The sequence below is a fragment of the Anarrhichthys ocellatus genome, unplaced genomic scaffold, assembly GCF_004355925.1.
Source record: "Anarrhichthys ocellatus isolate YVR2014 unplaced genomic scaffold, GSC_Weel_1.0 scaffold21, whole genome shotgun sequence".
Classification (NCBI taxonomy): domain Eukaryota; kingdom Metazoa; phylum Chordata; class Actinopteri; order Perciformes; family Anarhichadidae; genus Anarrhichthys; species Anarrhichthys ocellatus.
In genome coordinates, this window is record NW_022280051.1 from 4630136 (window position 1) to 4649491 (window position 19356).

A 19356-nucleotide genomic window follows, 5' to 3' on the forward strand; every position below is an offset into this window, starting at 1 on the left:
TTAAGTTGTGGAAATGCCGCATAAATGTTTGCTAACAATAGCCTGCGGAAGCTACTGGTCAGAGCAAGGGTGCGTTTGGTTGCTAATGAATTTAACTTTTCATTTGTTAGAGCAAGAACGTGTTATTTCCTCAGAACGTTACATAGTCTCACTTTAAGAATGAGCCAGGAGTTTAATTTATTTTAAACAAAACATTTGTTACCACCCTATCGAATTAAAACCTATTTTCATTCAATAAAAATAGTGTGTTTTTGTATGACGATACTTTGGTGTCTACAAATTGTATAATCAGTCGACCTGGCGGCTGAAATGAAAAAGAAGCTGGTTGTGGAACAACTCTGGTCCTCCCAGATTTTCAGATTTACAGTACAAACCAAAGACTTTCCCCTGAAGCTCACTGTCCAAGAAACTGTTTGATTACAGCGCTGTTATTTATGGTGCTTGATTGCCTTCTGTAGAAAAAAAATACTGACAAATTGTTCACCATTCCTGCTGAATAAACCACTTGTCAACATCACATAAATGTCTGGAGAGTTTTTTTTTTGTCATGCAGCATGCACATACAATATATATATTTTGCTCATTTACAAATAAAAAACAGAAACATGACATTTAGACACTTTGGTATGACACTTGAACTCAGCTGCGCTTGATCATCTTTGCTATGTCGCTACACCTTGATTGGACGACACCTGTGGTGAATTCAACTAATTGGACGTGATTTGGAAAGGCTCACAGCTGTTTATATAAAGGCCTCAGAGCTGGCCGGCAGAGCCTGGAGAAAGGATTGTGTTGAGGCAGAGCTCTGGGGAAAAAAAATATTCTGCTGGTTCTCAATAGGTTCTCAATAATTCCTAAATGGAAGAAAAGTTAAACTGAGCAATTGGGGGAGAAGGGCGATGAGTAAGAGCGGTGACAAAGAACCCACTCTGGCTGAGCACTTGTGTGGAGATTGGAGAAACTTCCAGAAGGACAACCATCAATGCAACACTCCACCGATTGGGTCTTTATGGCAGAGAGGCCAGACAGACGCTTCTCTGTAGAGAAAGTGCAGTTGAAGTTTGCAAACAGTTTGCAAAAAAGCTGTGCAAAGCCGGTTGCGTCGAGGCCGCCGAAAGTGCTTCAACTAAGTACTGAGTTAAGGGCCTGAATACTGTCAGTTATTTAAATGTATTCTTTTGAATACATTTGCAAAGGATTCGAGCAATAAGGCTGCAACATAACAAAATGTTAAAGGGTTGAATACTCTCTGAAATTCAAACACTCATAAAACCTCTTGTGAAACATCATCCTATAAAGACAAAACTCCCTCTAATATGCAACATCGCACTGGTAAACCACTTTTATGAGGAACGCAAACCGCAGACACCTGCAAAGCAGAGGTTAGTCTCTCTTAAGGCATTTTGACTCCAGATAAAGCCGTAACTGGAGCTGAAACTTTGTGCATGGTGCAGTATGAAACTGAGTGTGTGCTGAATGACAAAGTGATACTTCCTAAGAGGTGGCGGGGTCTGCCAAAGCAAACATAGCGGGGGCGTGGTGCTCCCCGAGGCCAGAGCTGCATGTTCAGCTCTTTGGAGGATGCTCGCACTGACAGCTTGAGCTCCAACTCACTCACTGTCAGCACTTTTTTTTGTTTGTTTTTAAACGGATGTATGTGGGACAACAATCAAACCAGGATATATATTGCCTCTCTGGCTGACATGCAGCAAACGCCAGAGATCGAAATGGGAGCAGCAGGGAGGTCGGCGAGGTCCCGGTCATAGCGGCCATCCTGGATGTTATTTCATCCGTCTCTATGACTAATACACAATCAATTATGGTCCAATTGCCGGCTGCAAGCTTGCAAGATTTAGAGTTCAAATAAATCCGAGAGAAATTGTGCGCCGAGAGATGCCTGGGCAGTGGCAGGTAACCAAGCCATCACAAATAAGCCAATTACGGATGTACAATATCATGCTGTTCTAATTATTCTAAAACACACAAAAGCCAGGATGTCTTAAAAATGCTCTGTTTATGCTCTTTCATGTCCTAACTTTGGATTATATGGAGTGCAACACAAAGATGTTTGAACAACCTCAAGAACCAGGATGGTTCTGGAAAGAACACAATCCGTTTCCCATTGATCTGCGTGCACTCACAACCCAGGGCATCTGAGGACACAGACTTTGGACCGAGCCCTGAAACACAATCTCTCCACACTCTTCAACTCCTCATCTTAAGCACACAATTGTCTTTTGAATGACCTCGTGGTCTTTTTTTTCTTCTTCTTTTTTTAACTACACTCACCAATTTTTACTTATTCTACTGGTTGTACAGGAAAAGTGGTTGTAAGGCTTCATCAGTCTTCAACCATTCATTTCTTTTTCCAGTAGGACACACAGGACTTCACTTAGCTGGGTTTAACTTTTGCTCCTGCTGTTGTCAACTCAGCATTCGTTGTCACTAATCCCAAATATTCTCGTATCCGAAGGCTAGCATCCAGTCTTGGCTAGCGATGAGTTGATCATGAAAAATACACAAATAGCCTTATGTCACATTTTATTTTTGCCGTAAGCCAAGGCCAGATGTAAAAGGAAATAGAGACACAAGAGTCCAACAAGTGCACCGCGAGCTTCGCACTACAACGGGAATGTTAGCAGTCAGATTAAAGCATGTGTTAGAAAAAAAAGTGCCCAAACCATTCTCCCTCTTTCTCAGTTTCAGTCGACAGTGGAAATTCACTGAGGCTTGATTATAGCAGGAGAGAGTGTTGGCTCAGCTGTGTGCTTTAAGAACCCATGATGTCAGAGCCTTATTTTCCTTGGAGAGACTCTCATCAGCTGCATTGTTCCAGGAAACTATGGTCTGTTCTCTGGGCAACAACAACAAAAAAACAAAAAAAACTGCCTGCAATGTGGTGGGTTTGCACCCGCATTTATGCAGCATGCTGCCCTCAAGACTCTGCAGCACAAACATGCAGATATCATGCGAGGAGCATTGGAGCCCATCCCCCCCTCTGCTGTGACACTTTTATTTCCTTCTATTAGAAGACGAGTGTCGGTGATGAAAGGCAGAGTGTTAATACATGATTGTAATAATGTGTTGGCCCCCGGGGGATAATAAAACAATGCTTCTGATGTCATAGGGTGCAGACTTCTGAGGCCTCTTTATGCACAAAGCTGTGAGCGGTGTGATTGAAATACTGCAGCTGACAGGTGATGCAAGCCGCTGACAGAGCTGATGAAAAAAAGTACTCCGCAGCTTCCTCAGGTTCAAAATTCAAACCATGCGTGAGGCCGAAACCAATCTGGATGCAATTACGAACGCATACAACAAAACAAAACCAAACAGAAATCAGCGACAGCACCGTCAGTAGTTGAATAAACTTTACTGGCATCGGTTGAAGATTTGACGAGCTGTGTTGTGGAAACATAAAGATTTAGTGAATAATGTTCATGGATACCCACAGAATCACATCTGGTCCTCATAAGATTATTTGACTGTTGGCTTTTTTCGCTAATGTTCTTTATTAGAGAATTATGGTAATGATTTCTTAGAAATTCAGATCGGGGGAAAGAAATCACAGTTACCAGATAAAGACCTTCACCACAGCTCAGAGTTCATTGATTCTTCTCAGTGAGTGCCAAGGAAGCTTCGGATCAGGTGGCATCGGTTTGCAGGTTGTCTACTGTCCATGTGAGCGCATTAATGTAGCCAGAAATATGGAAAAAAGGGGAAGGAGAGATTATCAGAAAGACAGCGAGAGCAAGAAATGTTACAACAACAGAGCATGAAGCTCACAAGTTCAGTTGTGCTTCTGCTGGAACGGCTGTGCCCCTGTGGACAAGTTCAGTCCTTCAGTAGAAGTCCTCGCCCTCCAACAATAATACTTACAAAATAAAGGCTGACCGCTCCAAGTTAAATCACTTCAGCTGAGTTCAATAGCTATTATTCATGTCCCGGCTCTCCATCTCCTGCGCCACGGCTCCTGTGATGTTAATAAGGTAAGCCTTTTGAGCCGAGTAGAGCTATGTCAACATGAAGGCCCTTTTGGTTTATGCTTGCCTCCGCCTTTCATCCTCAGCTGATGATGGTGTGGGTTCTTGACGATCAAGGCTTGATCACAGAGCTGTGGCAGATCAAATTCTCCTTCAAATGAATAGTAAGACATTTGGGGCGAAAAAAGGTTTATTTCCTTTCTTGTCGGCTTAGCATCTCAAAGCTCAACAATAAACACATTATATCTTATATAAATTGGAAGAATAAATGGTGACATTGTAGTGTAGTTGGTTTCTGCCAACCACAAGAATCGTTCTGATGGAATCCTCCGTTTTCTGAAAAATGAAGCCAATGCAGAAGTGCCCTTAACTAGCTTTATTTCTACTGGCCATCAGGGGGCAACTTCTATGGTTGTATAGAAGTCTATGAGAAAATGACTCTACTTCTCACTTGTTTATTACCTCAGTAAACATTGTAAACATGAGTTTATGGTCTTAATCTGTAGTTTCAAGTCTTCTTCAATACAGCAATACTTTGTGATTGACATGTCGCTTACTCTGCGTTGTCCAGTCTGGAAGTTGTCTGTGTTTTTATTTTACAACTTTAACACTTTCACAGCGTGTCTTCAGTTCATGACAGTTCATTATAACCTCTTTGGTCACTGAAAAATGTCTTAGTCAGAATTAGGTTGTACTTAGCTCCACCCACTTGTGTCACTTCTGGTTGCAAAAAGCCAAAACGGCGACGGGCAAAATTCAAGATGGCGACAGGCAAAATGCCAAACACGAGGCTCCAAACCGGTAGTCCACAAACCAATGGGGGACTTCACAGTGAAGTCTACTTCTTTTATACAGCATTGTTTGAATGCATTGGTTGAATGTCAACATTTCTTTTACAAAAAATACATTTCATAAATATGTTTTATATCAGCCTACTATCACGTTTGCAGAAACACACAATGCCACGTTGTCAACGTTGTGTAACGATTGGTTGGGTTAAGGCAACAAGACTACATTATGTCGTCATTCAACGTATCTGTGGTTTGAAGAAACGTACAACGTCTACACCTGGTGACGGGCTGCCACAGCAGTGCTTTAAGCTAAACGCTAACGCCAGCACGCTAACATGCCGATGTTAAGCAGGTGTAATGTTACACGTTCACCATCACAAGCGTGTTCGCGTGTTTACTCTTCTCAGCAAGACAACGAATAAGTGGATTTCCCACAATGACTCATGATGTTGTGTGTTGTATTAGTGTCACCAGTTCATACATGTTACTGACCTTTTGTTGATGGTCCATCATGTGCAGCCACTGATGCCATTCAGAGAAAATGACCACTCAATGGACGTCTTTCATGGGACGCAGCCAGTCTCTGTCCGCTCGCCTGCTGGGTTCATTTCAGCATGTGGATTTTGAAGCAAAAGAGTCACAATTATTTCCCGCCCTTTTGACCTCCTGTGGGCCGTCTCGACGCCACTCTGTGATGTGGTGGAATAAAACCGCCCTCCGTGTTTCTCCCCTTTTATCCATTTGAATTCATCACATCTCTAAACAGACAAAATAAAGCCATTCACCTTCTTATTTATGAAAGGAACACCTATTAATGGAATTACAGCTGTGACTTTAAACTTCCTGTGACCTTCGGCCTTTGAGATGGATGCAGCCCTGCAGGAGACATGACGCTTTCTTACATTGAACAGTTTTAGGTTCAAAATGCTCCTCTCACTGAATATATAAGACGGGTGAAAGCACCATCACAACACTCGCTAGGTGAGAGAAGATCAGTCAAAGACGGCCGAGCTAAACATTATAGATATCATGATCTCTGTTTACTCTGTCCTGTATACTCTGGTGCTGTTCTCTGAACTGAGCAGCCACTCGGTCAGCGTCGCCATGCCTGCATCTAAAGTAGAAGACGGCGTACCGGAGCAAGATGGCTTCTTCCTGGGGGGTGAGACCATGACTGACCTCGTGCTGGACAACGACATGAGGGATGAAGATGGGAGCCCGAAAATCATCATCGTCTCAGTAAGTGTCACATTGCAATTGTTGTTTTCAAAGTTTGTTTAAATACCTTTATTAATAAATCATTTGCTGATTAGTGGTGTGTATCACCCAGGGCACTTTTTTTCTTTTGTTATTTGGGGGAAGCAACCCTTTAAAGTAGTGAGCTCAACAACATATTAATCCAATCTAAAGTTACCAGCTGTTTGGACTACTCTTAGTTGCGTTATCCCAAATAAATGTACTGTATAAGTGATTCTCAGTTTTCAGTCGTTGACCTCTGCCAATAACAGTCATGCACCATAACTATTCATCGTATGAGATCTCTTTCCATAAACAGCCGCAATTAACCATCGTTCAACAACAACAAAGAGCACATTATCTCCATCCTGTGGCTGAGCATTTGACCCTTTTCAATTGGTCACCGTCCTTGTGTCGACTGCTAAGTCAATATCTGATACACACATGAAAACTTTTACAGCAGCGCTGGAAAGCCGGGAAATACTATTAGCTGAAAGGTCATATGATCACAAGCCTATAAAGATTTATTGGAACCACAGTGGGAAGAATGATGATGTATCTGTGCTCACTCAAACGTTTGGCTGCGATGCGTTAAGAGTTTATCTGGCGGTTGCGTCTCCTGTGTGTCATGAACATGGTGGTTATCTCTGCGGTAATGGGAAACAGGCGGCCATGTTGGAGAGAAGGTGGAAGAAAAACGGGCCACTGTGAAATCGTAAAAACGGGGAAACACATTTCTTCCATTTGGGGTTCCTGTGGCTTGGATCAGCTGGTAAAGACAGATCCAACACCTGTGCTGCAAGTGAAAAGATAATGTTTGAAAGCTGACGATCCAGAGTTCAGATCATGCCGTATGGAAAGTTGTGTGGTCTCATGGTGTCGCATGTAATCACTGATCAATACTGTGTTGCAGGACATGGGGCTGAAAGGACACAGTATCCGTGGGCTGAACCGGGCTGCCAGCTGGAGCCTTCCTCTGCTCACGGACCGAAGCTTGAGCTACACTCCGGCTGAGCACAGTTTGAAAATTGAACGCAGAAACACCGACATCGATAGTAAGTATGCAAACCCCAAAAAAATGTTGAGTATCCTCTCTAATATAAATAAACATACCCAACCAATAAAGTGGATTGTGATATCAAACTACTTAATATTTGTCAATGCAAGTATTCTTCACTCTCTTTCCTCCTAGTGTTGCGGTGTATGATAGGAAGAGTGTACCGACCCTGCTGGCAGGTATAAATGTTTCCCTGCCATCCAGCCCCGAATGTGCTGTAAAAAAATTCTTCCTTACAGACCTTTTTACAGCCGACATGAAAAAATGTGTGTGCGTGTTAACAACGGAAGTGTCGTTTTGCCCGAGCCACCCAGACGATTAGCACGCTTTAAACATTCAATTAAAACCGTTAGCAGCTTCAAAATGTCCGGTTGTTACGTGTTGGGTTGTCAGAATGGCGCCCATTTTAGATTCTGAGTCTGTCACAGTATTTTACATTCTGTATGTATAGTTGTAAGCATCTAGTGACTTGTATGCCCTTAATTTCTCACTGGTGCAACATTACACGCTAGGTTTCTACCCTAAATACATGTCTATGTCTGGCCACTAGCTAATGTATTGTACCCACTTACTAATAGCATACAGATCTGGAAAGTCCACCTTTTTAGGTTGCATTAGCCGTCTTTGCTGGTTAATGCCCCTGCAAAGCTTGACAAGCAATTGCAGTCTGCCGTACTTCAGTTGCCAAACTGGGTGCTCACAATGACGTCATCATTATTTACAAATTGTAAAAGGGCCCATATGTGTGTTACACTGAAATGCATTTCCTTGTTGAAAATGAGAGATCACAAACATGTAAAACAAAATAAAAGTTTATTAAAATTGAAAAGTGTGCATCTTATTTACAAAGTCGACTTGGTTGAAGGTTGAATAGATAAACTATACAGCTAACGATTCAATACATTTCAAGTAGGACTTGTCTTGATAGAATAAGTGTGCTGATCGAATGTCCCAATGATCGGTTATCAGATGTATTCACGTTTAATCTATGCAATAAAAATGAATGTATGCTTAATGCTACTGCTAGCCAGATAGCTTAGTTTAGCATAGAAACTGTTTCCCTGACTCTGTCCAAAGTTTAAAAAAAAAAAAATCTGCTCTTAAGCATTTTAAAGCTTAAATTTTTACTAATTAACTTTTTATATATTGTTAAGCAGAGCCAGGCTAGCTGTTTAGCTTTGCTTGATGTGAGAATAAGCTAATATAAGCACCTTTTAGCTTCATATTTAGCATACAGCGTATCCCAAAAGGTGTTCATTAAAATAAATGACCAGTGCAAACGACCATTAGACTCTGAAGAAGCTGGTTAGCTTCCCCTGTCCAGCTATCAGCTTCTTCTTACTCGAGGCCTTGCCGACATTCTTGCCAGGCATTTTGACCGAGACACAAGTGAGCTGTTTCTTCTCCGGAGGCTCGTTCTCCGATCCTCCGTGTTGGTCAGAATCAACCTGCTTCCTCTTGTTGCCCTTTCGCTGCGCCCGAGTGACAGTTTTCTTTCTATTGCCAGAGCCTGCATCTCCGTTTTGGACATTTCCACTTCTTGGCCCGAGAGCAGCCCCCCGCTGCATGCCGCTCTGCTCCTTATTCGGGCATTCAGAGGTAGACTTGGCTGGAAAGATTGAAACAAAGCAAAAGCAACTGTGACCACCTGGTAAGGGGGAGGGGAAAAGGGAAAAATGTTGTGACGAAATTGCTGACGTCAGCCGCTATTCGAAGCAGGCTGTGTTTATTCTATGAAGCTGAAATTTAACATTTGTCATGTAACCCGACGGAGCCGAGCCTGAATTCCCACGAAACAAAAGACAGAAGGGGAAATGGGCAAAAAGACTGTGTGAGTGAGTGTTTGGGGTTTTTACTACAGATGTGGGTGTGAGCAGGTTTTACAGAATGGGGATTGGTTTAATGGCTGATGGTAAGTTCCAGTCCCAGGGCAGGGGCTGCGAAGGGTTCAAGGCTGGAGCTGAGAAGGTGTGACTGGGCCTCAATCCAGCTGTGTGGCGTCAGAGGAAACAAAAAATCCAACCCAGCAAAGAGAGAACGCTGCACCGCTTGTTGACATCTTGAGCTTTTCTCTACATGCAGAAAAGCACAAAAGAAAATGGGGGTTGAATCTGTACCTTTGGTCGTCTCCTCCACATCAGAGCTGCACTCTTCCTCCACAGCTGGGGTGGTTTGGTGTTTGGGTGCTGGATGCACACAGGTAGGGACCTGGCTGCTGCTGGGGAACTCCAGCACACGGTTGAGTGGCATTTCTTCATCTTTGTACGTGCACGCAAACTGGGATCGAATAACTCTGTCTTTGGCCTGAAATGAACAGGACAAAACAACAACTTTAATCCAGCGGATATTACATAGTGACACGGTTGATGATCAGTATCAATGACTCCAGGCAGCTGGCCCAGGGCTTTGTTTGTAGCCAAGGAAAGATTCACTAAAAATAATTACAAATGTTAACCTCATGGTGGCCTTACATGAAAAGACAGGGGCCAAATGATTCATATCTATGTATGTATTTGTTGCATTTTGTTTTTACTAAGTTGGTAAAGCAACATTTAAGTCAGGCCTGACGTTGCCTTACACATCTCCCTCACACAGTGAGGCATACAGCGTATTAACTAAACACTAGTATGGGAACCGGTTTTCAGTATCGTTCGATACCAAAAGCCCAGGTAGTAATATGAAATAGTCGGATCAATACATCGAAAACACACTTTCTGGGTTTTACATTGTCTCTCTTTGGAATTTCTAGTGCTCTCAAGACAAGAGGAGGGACCACAAAATGTCACAAGACATTTATTTTTCACGCCTAAAATCAAACGAGAAAGAGGGAGGCATTATTAGTCGCGTTTCAAATCAATCTTTTCTGCTTTAATTAGCCAAGCATTATTTTTATTTTTTTTTTTACACCAATTACAGGCCGCCTGATTGTCATCGATAGAGGTTGACAAATCATACATTAGTCCAACTTTAAACAAGAGTAACTGTTTTCTTCAATCTTATCACAATTACAAGGCTGAGACAGTAGAGCAGCACCTCATTAAAGAGCCTAGATATAACAAAGTGAATGATACTAAAGACTACAATCCTGGCCCCCAGAGCACACAGATCCACAGCTTTTCAACATCTGTTTGATCTACGCCTGCTTGAGATTATCACAATCCAGGGATTTCGCCCTTCAGGCCAGAGGGCCTAGGTAGGGAGGGAAAAAAATACAGCGAGCAAAGCTGGGTGGGTCTGTAAAGCACAAAGGGATCAAAGCCTTTGTGCTTTTCAAAAGAACTTCTTAAAAGAGCATCTAAAACAACAGCAACCCTAAGAACTAGGCACACTTCAATAATGGAGCTGAAAATGTATGCTGCCCTGGTTGCATGCTGATAAAACATATCTGAAACACCCGTGAAACAATGGGAGGGGACGGAAGAGTGAACACGGCCAAACTATGACTGACGGGGTAACATTTAATCCAATTACAACACGTGGGAGCGCAACATGGCACCGCGGGGTCAGACAGCCCTCATTCCTCCGAAGACGGCTGTCCCGAAATACCCTCTGCACACCGCCCGACCCGGAGACACCTGACCCAGACATTCCTGACAGTAACTTCCAAAAACAGGTGCAAGCAAATCCTGCAGCTTTGTGTCTCGACGCACAGGTAGATAGAAGTGAGAGCAGGTGCCCCATTTATATGATCACCCCCAGAGACTGATACAATCATGAAATAAAGTCGATGCATCTTTTCACAAACGTCATTACCGACGTCACAGAAGAGACTAAATTGTTTCAGAGTTATGTCTGCGTTTGTGGCACCGAGACAAAGATTTGGAAACGTCCCAAATCAGTCCATCTGTGTGTGTGCCAGTTGACGTCAGCGCATGATGAAACTGCCGGAGAAGTCTGGGATAAATTCATTCGGCAGACAACAGGAAACAATAACCTTTCAAGTTTCCCTTGCTAGTCGAATTACGCGACTGATATGGCATCTTCAAAGTGAAATTGATGCAGAAAGCTTCCGCTCGCCGAGTTCAGGAAGCGGTGAGCTGCCCAGAGACCATTACAGCGCACTCAAACAGGAAGGCAGCCAGATTGTGGGGAGCTAAAATGACATCTGCTAGCGCAATCAAATAAAGGGGCCATTTCACAAAATGTGTTTAGCATACATGTTCAAAAGGAGTTCACACAGCGGAGCTGCTTCGTGTTTAAAAGAGCAGTCCTGCCTTTAAAATCTAAAGCTGGTCTCGTCAGTGCTTTTTGGGTGACTCGGCAATTGTGTGGTTGCAAGTGGTGGAAGAAGTAGTGTTGCACTCCTGTGCAGTTAAAAAAAAAGAAAAAAAAAAGATCGATGCGACAGAAACAAAGACGTTGCCTTTTTTTTATTCCGCGCTTAATTCTTCCTCGTCAAACCCTGGTGCCTACATTACCCACAATGCAACCCAACCACTGACAGATTGGGCGGAGATGCCGGTGTCTTGTGCTAGTAGCGCTTTAAGAGGAGCAGCGTAGCTGCAGTTTTGGTAAACTCACTTATTTTTAGCTCTACGCCAACATAATTTTTTCGTCATTGTCAACTTTTAGTCTTCAGACGTCGACTCGAGTGACATCACTTGAGGCAATTTATCTGCCTTCTTGCAGCTCCTGCTGCAGCCACAAAAGGCTTTATACAACTTTATGCAAAAAGTTTCCCTTTTAAAACATTTGTGGCCAAGATGCATCTGTGCTCTCTGGTGGACAAACTTTGTAATGTCGACAATGTTTCTTAATTACCTGGACTGTATCAAGTAGTAGTAACGCCTTAAATGGTACTTAAGTAAATGTGCTACTTTCCACCGCTGAGTGTATGTTATAACTGCGGGTTGTAAATCAAGAGTCTGATTAAATAATCCTCTTCACTCAATACAGATTCAATTTCAACAACAAAAAGCACACAAACAGTAAAGTCGGTACACTCAAAACCTTTTGCCGATAAAATCTGTCTCATCATAATGAGACAGATTTTGTCACACTGACCCCTCAAACACATAAAGGAACAAAGACAGAGCAGTTGAGCTCACAGCCAAGAAGGAAGGAAGAGATATTGATATCAGATACACAGTGCGTTATATTGCGCCACTGCGAGCAAATTGACCTGAGCCCTGACAATAGGATAACTTATCATCAGGACTGGTTAATGGTTTGAATCCCCCACGAATAAGTCGTTTTATGCCATGGATTTGAACGGCGCCCTCAAACCAAAACTAAAAGCTAAAACACAGCTGTGCAAACGGGAACGGTGGAAGTCAGTTAAGATGTGAGCTTCAGCTAAGCAAATAAATAATATAATACCAGGGAGAAATTACAGGATGTAAAGACATTATTTTCAATGTTTGTACATCTGATTCAATTTGAAGTAACTGATGGTTTGGTTTTGGGGCTCTTGGGTGAAGGGGCCCACGTTACCTTGGGTTTGAGCAGGTCTAGTCGGCTCTGGACTCGGTTCTTTAGAGGTCCTGGAGAACATCCAGTAGACACTTCAGGGGATCTGAGGGCCGAGCCACAACCAGAGGCAAAGACAAGAGGGTTATGAGTTAGAAAAGCAAGAAGGTTAAACGGTCGCACTGCTTAAGAAACCGACCCTCTGCTGTTCTCCCTTTATTGCAGCTTTACATAATCATATTCTCGACATGTATAAAGATGGTTTCACTCAGACTGAGCTGATGTTCGGCTTTTGCAACAAATTGGATATCAGCCATTCAATGTCATGCACCCCCGACATAATGTAGGTTCCCCCGAACACAGCCAGTGGCTATTTATTTTAAATATTATTATTTTTAATTCAGATGTTTGACCAGAGAAATTGTTCCAGTGTGGTGTGGGAGGACTTTCCTCCATATGGTTTTGGTGGAGAGTCTCATGTTGGTCTAATTGCTGTTTTAGGGGCTTTCCCACTCTGACTGAATCCCACAGACGTGAAAATAGTCAAATCTAATTCAAAACTCTGACTTTTTTCATCGTGAAATATTAACTTAACCAAAGTGGTGGACTGACTGACTAAGCCATCTCACGAGCTACTGGTTACAAAAAGAAGTCTGGTTGTATAGAAGTCTATGAGAAAATGACTCTACTTCTCTCTTGATTTATTACCTCAGTAAACATTGTAAACACTAGTTTATGGTCTCAGTTGCTAGTTTCAGGGAAGATCCCTTGATGTCATAATAGTTAGCCATGTGCTGCTAAATCACAGTTTGCATGGTGTGTGCCAACCTGAACAGGCTGAGGACGCAGGTCCCCTCCGCTCCACTGAGGACGGGCTGGTCCTCAGACAGCAGGTCTGCCTTGTTCCGACACGGCGGAGTCAGCGCCTCCTCATCCAGCAGAGCCATCAGCACCTTCACAGTGTCCCGACCTCCGAACGCAGTGCAGTGATTGACTGCGTACGCCTTTGGCTGCAGAGCAACGCAACAACAACAATCAGGGCACTGTCAGAAAGATGAAGTGGGTTTTCTTATGAACGTATGGAAGCCCAAAGTGTAGCCGCCTGGCTGGAGAGCGGAGGTTATACATTACCCTGGCGGGGCTTATCCCCGTCCCGCTTCCATTAGCAGTCTGCTTCTGGATCTGGTGTAGCTGGCAGATCCTCTCCTGCAGCTCCTTTGTCGTCTCCTCGGCTGCAGCGTACACTGCATCTCCACTGCTGCGTCCCTTCACCAGCGCTGCCCTGATGGCGCTCACCAGCCTGGCTCCGCACACACTGAGAATCAAACACAACACGACAGTCACAACGACCGTGACGTAGGTAACCTGCGTTTTCTTTGGAAAGCAATAGACTCTTCTGCAGAACACGCGTCCAGGTTTTCATCTGGTTGGAATTAATAGTTCTCAAGAGTTCAGCCAATATTTGCCAACATGAATAACTCTCTCATAAAATGGAAAGCGCAGAAAAGCCAGGCCTCAGTCTGAATGTCTTCAAAAGATATACTGCAGCTTCACTTTCAATTAATTGGACACTGACTTTAAGGGCTCAGAGTAACTGTTTCGGTGTTAACATCCAGTTAAGCTTCATTTCACTGTAACGCAGCTTTGCCAATGTTAACAGTTGTTAAGCAGAAAACGTTCTCCAAATCCCCGTTAGAGTCACCCCGGGCACCGTCACGACGTCGCTCACCGATGGACTGTCAGCAGACACAACTCCAGGATTTTCCTCTTTTTTATAGTTTTTGGGGTTTTTTCGCTGCATGTCCAACAATCATAGCAAGATATCACTTCTGTAAGTTTGAGCTGCACTAAAGCGTGCTCGAGGAGATCGCAGTAAAGTGGGAAGAGGAGGTGGTCCAGCCCTGACCCGGGGCTCAGTAACAGAATAATTTGGGAAAACAGATGTTCGTTGAACAAGGGGCCCTGAACTCTCCATAGAAGGTGTTTGTGTGAGGAAATGCAGTACTCCGCTGAGAGCGCAAAGGCACTGCCTGTTGAAAGACACGTTGGCCGACTTCATCAGTGTCTCGTCAGACGTGGAGCGCTCTCATCAGCCCCGCATGAACTGAAAACCCTCCGAAGAGCAGCAGCGGGAGTCGAATCCACTGTTGCACAAACATCGCAATGTGTTGTTATGGCTCTGACGAGAGGAGCGAACGTCGCTACTGGGACGGCTACAAAGGGTGCCTTCAACAGCTTCACTTAAAAAAAGAAAAAGAGCCCCACCCTCCACATGATTGACCGGCTAAATCCTCTCTGATAACCGCTTCTGTTGTGGTGCCAAATGCTTTGACATCCAAAATAATCTGAGACGGTATTGGGGAATGATCTGTGGAGCTCGAGGGTTGATGATAATTCATCAAAGGAGGAAACAGGGAACACGTTATTTAAGAAAGATGGGCTTTGATGTGGCAAAGACGAACATGCTTTAGCAATCCAAAATTGTTATCATGAGAAGCTTAGACGAGAGGCCATTACAGGGATTTGAAGGAAATAATGGCGAGTTTGAGGGTGGACAGGTGGATTTTACGATCACAGGTGTGATTCCAGTGCACAGGCTATTACTCTCAGTAGCAGCAGCAGCAGCACCCCCCCCCACACACACACACACACACACACACACACACACACACACAGCTGAGAAGATTATATTCAATTCACTGGAGAAAAACAAAGAAAGAAAAAAAGTAATTTAACATGAACTTCAACTGCAGGAAGAAGTGAAGCAATTCAAAGAAAACCCAACACAGTCATGAATCACGAGCTTTAGTGTGTTTGACCTCAGTCGCTGCCAGATACCGACGCACTCGCAACTCTTCTTGGAACCTCCGTGTTCCCACAATCAGCTCAGGGTGATTTATCTGGAAATTGAATATGTGTGTCCGATTATTAGACTACAGTAAAGTAAAGCCAGCATTTTGCAGCAATGCGTCACTTAAAATGGAAAGTTGCTTGCTCCGCATGTTTAGGAGAAGCTACTACAAATAAGTGAAATATCCCTGATTTAACTGGTGCAACAGTTAAGATTTCAAAGGATATAGTCATCCTAAACTGAAAGGATAAGTCTGGAAAAATCTTAATTACACTTACACCCTTCTGCTGCTGGAGAAACTTATGAGTGCAACCAATGTGTATTATTCCGTGGCTGAAAATATTCCCCAACAAATGCACCATTTCCTCCTGTTTGAGGAGGGTTTGATAAAGACTACAGTGCCCCTGCTGTTTTAGTAATTCAAGGAGTGAGACCTTATACTCAACATGCAGAGACTCCAGGAAGTTACTGTGCCTGGCCAAGAAACAGTCTGGCACACATAACCCATAGTAAAGCTTTTACACTTCCTTTTTTGTGGCTTTTAAACAAACAATATAACGTGTAAATTAGTGAGCTTTGGAGGAGCTGGAAGGTAGAATTTTTTACCCAACTGTTTCCACCCAGGTTCCTGACTTTGTGCTAAGCTAAGCGTATCACCTGTTCCGGTCTTTCAAAGTACTGCAGGACCAGGGCCGCAAACAAATCAAGAATAGAGCAAGAATTTGTAGTTCAGTCCTAAATGGAGCACTACATTTACAGCCGATTCTGTCACAAGAGAGGAGGCATTACCTCAAAAGAAACAGTAAGACAGGGAGCGAGGGGAAGTCTGGATTAGGCTGCATTGTGTACCTTGGGTCAGGAATCTCTCCCAGTATTTCTTCCAGGTTGTCTAGAAACTGGACAAAGTCAGACAGGCCTTTGACATGTTTCCTCAGTGGGTGGGACTCAGCTGGAGCGTAGCCCTTCCCTCCGAGCTGGATGGCCCTCACAAAAGATGTCACAGCCTGCAAAAGCATGAAAGAGACCCAAATGTTGTGCCAGAGAGGATCACTCCAATTTTGCCGTCATAGGTTTGGTTTTTCTCGTGAGGTAACGTGTGAATAAATCATCGGTAAAGCCCGAGCACATGCCGAGTGTGGATGATTCTTACCAAGAAAAGAGAGGTGTTGTTGTCATGTGCAGCGTGCTTTACGTCGGTAAATGCCTGTCGTCCAAGAGCGCGACTGGGGACATCAAGGGTTAGCGCCAAGGCCATGTCGTTCTTGGCGTTCACAAGCAGATTCAGATAGGAGCAGAAAACCCTTCTCACTGCCATTTTCACCTGAAAATAATGAACAGATTAAACATTATTAAATGTAACATCAGAAAACATCACACAACAATTTGTGTAAAATGCTTATTTGTATTATTTCGGAGTGTTAGGTGAGAAATTTGATACCACGCACATGTCAGCTAAATATGAAGCTGTACATGGTTAGCTTAGCTTAGCTTAGCACAAAGACTGGACACAGGCTCAAAAAGCTAGCCTTACTCTGCCCAAAAGGGAATAAAATCCAAGCTAAGCTAAGCTACTGACAGACATGAGAGTGGTATAGGATTTCTCATCTGAGTCACCAGAAAGTGAATCTATGCATTTCCCTAAAAGTCAAACTATTCCTTTAGTAAAGCTTTTGGCAAGTCCAGGTTGTGTTTATAAAACTACTAAAACAGACAGTAGCTTTACTGCTGCAGTGAAACCCCTAAAAACAGCCGCTGACAGCGCATATTAACCTCCAAAAATTACATCACTCTAGCTGGTAATGCAGCAGCAAGCCTCCACTAAAATAAACTCATAAATTCACAAGTGACAGAGAAGAGTGGAGGAAAGAGACTCTGCAACAGAAGCACTTGTCCAGCCTCACACTGTTGTTTTAAACATCTGCCTGGTAATTGAATTCACATTGCGCTCTTAAATCTAATGATATGATATAGAGTTCCCATCAATAAGAGCAGGATGGATTCCAGAGAGAAATTAAGTACGCTGAAGACTGGGAAAGTAAACGCGTGGATTATTGCCAGCAGGAGAAAAAGCATTCTATTTTCCTGAAAGAAAACTTTAGATGAGGGTAGAGGGCAAAGTGGAAAGACAAGTTTCTCATGGTGGTTTATGGAATAAGTTGCACCTTTTTATTAGTGTGTGAAAGCAGGACTGGACCTACCTGTGAGCTGCAGGGTCTGCTTTTACTAGACGGTGTTGATGGGACTGAAGAGTCCGGCAACTCTGACACCTCCCTGTTTCCTGATAAAAACTCAAAGAGCTGGATCTTTGCAAAAGAATGAAACAAGTAATTAGAGAGATACATTGATTGGCCTTATTAGATCATCCATAATCAACATCATCAGTCTGCTTTCAACCGGCTCCTGCTCACCGGGCTCACAGGTTCCCCCGGGTCCGAGTCCACTAGTCTCAGCTTGTCGTACATGGAGAGGATATCAACCAGGTCCACGGTGTTGGAGCGTTTAAGGGAGGATTCGTATGCCTCCAGGATGAGATCATAGTTCTCCAAGCGTGCAAAGTCGGGGGGTGGCAGGTGAAGTTTGTCTAGCAGTAAGTGTTTCCAGGCCATCAGGACATCACTCAGAACCACTTTGAACTCTCCAGCATGCTGCCACAGGAAGAGAGAAAACAGTGAAAGCAGCAGCCATAATTACCGACGGCCTGGAACCAATCAGTTCAAAAGCAGAAAAGACCTTCTCCGACAACGGGCCATGAGCGGTCTCAGCCGGAAATCTGTGTTAATGTCATCAGTTATAGACGTGATGACAGTCAGCCTGATGGTTCAATTGAATTATGCCACGATGAAGATGATGATGATGATGATGATGATGTAAACTGGGTTTGTTTCGCTTGCAGCGGGAAGCCAGAGTACAATCCCATTGTTTTATTACTCTTCCATCAAAAGTATTTTTTACTTTTTATTTTATTTGTTGGTTTACATTCCCTGGCAAGGTGATGTTAGACTCAGCTCTAAAATGAATAGCACAGCGCAGAGATCACTCACAAAGCTCATTACTGAAGAATTCCCCAAAAAAGGCATTCATCAGAGGCCACAGTACAAGTGGTCGGTTTGCTTTGTGTACAGATAAATGTACTTTTTGACATTATGTGTAATATTTGACTGTTTTCTGAGCGTTCGCATGCACAAATTGTTCATAAGGGATGAATAAAGTTTTTTAAACATAATCCAACTGAAGAGAGGCTGTTTGAATAAAAGCAGTGAAGCGTTACCTGCTTGCTGACTTCTGCCATGGCCAGCTGCAGCAACATTAGCATGCCATCAGCTCCATGAATGGAGGTCCTCTCAGAGGGTAAAACCCTGCGACACTCTCGCCTGAAGAGTTTAACCATCACTTTTAGACGATCTCCCAAAGCCTCCATTTCCCCCTAAAACAACAGTAAAGGAAAATCTGGTTGATAAACAAAAATAATGTTAAAAAAAAAACAGGTTTTACTCCACACAGATGGAAAAAAACATTTAAATGAAATTTTTTTTAAACATAAAAAGTAATTTATTAACAGATTATAAGGAACAGCCTTCCATTTTCATTGAAAGGAAAACTTTCAGATTCGTTGACCTCGGTGGCTTAAAGGAAACTTAACTTACTGTTTATTCCCAAAACATGTCTTTATGTCAGCGCCCACAAGATGCGTTAATATAACTAAGAGTATAATATGTTTATGGCTACATCAAATCACAGGCAATGTTAATTCAAAGGTGCAAACCTCTAATGTTGTAGTAGTCTCCGAGAACACACGTCCACGAGAATAAAGCAATTGTTTTGAATTTTTAAACTGACGATGACGTTTATTGCCTTCGGCCAATCAGTTTTCAGTACACAACAACGGGAGAGGTTGACTAAAAAAGCATTTCTCTACTGCATTAATCTTTTATAGTTTTGTAGCAGAAGTCTGTGAAGAGATCTTTAGCATAAATAATTCTTCATAGCGCAACAATATGCCAATATATTGGCGAGGTGGGTTAGATGTTTTCC

At 43.2% G+C, this 19356-nt stretch overlaps 2 protein-coding genes across 2 annotated transcripts; one reads left to right on the forward strand and one right to left on the reverse strand.

Moving 5' to 3' along the window:
• The first annotated feature begins 5763 nt into the window (after positions 1-5763).
• pmch (pro-melanin-concentrating hormone) lies at positions 5764-7893 on the forward strand. The gene is made up of 3 exons (XM_031859112.1): positions 5764-6010; positions 6921-7062; positions 7200-7893. Exons 1-3 carry the CDS (start codon positions 5801-5803, stop codon positions 7247-7249), a joined length of 402 nt encoding a protein of 133 aa, XP_031714972.1. The 5' UTR covers positions 5764-5800; the 3' UTR covers positions 7250-7893.
• Positions 7894-19168, reverse strand: parpbp (PARP1 binding protein). The gene is made up of 11 exons (XM_031859111.1): positions 19088-19168; positions 18593-18748; positions 17733-17969; positions 17523-17627; positions 16475-16645; positions 16174-16328; positions 13605-13788; positions 13302-13483; positions 12498-12579; positions 9182-9368; positions 7894-8673 (listed from the first exon to the last, which is right to left on the reverse strand). The coding sequence occupies exons 2-11, from the start codon at positions 18740-18742 to the stop codon at positions 8351-8353; spliced, it is 1776 nt and encodes a 591-aa protein (XP_031714971.1). The 5' UTR covers positions 18743-18748; positions 19088-19168; the 3' UTR covers positions 7894-8350.
• Between the last annotated feature and the right edge of the window lie 188 nt (positions 19169-19356).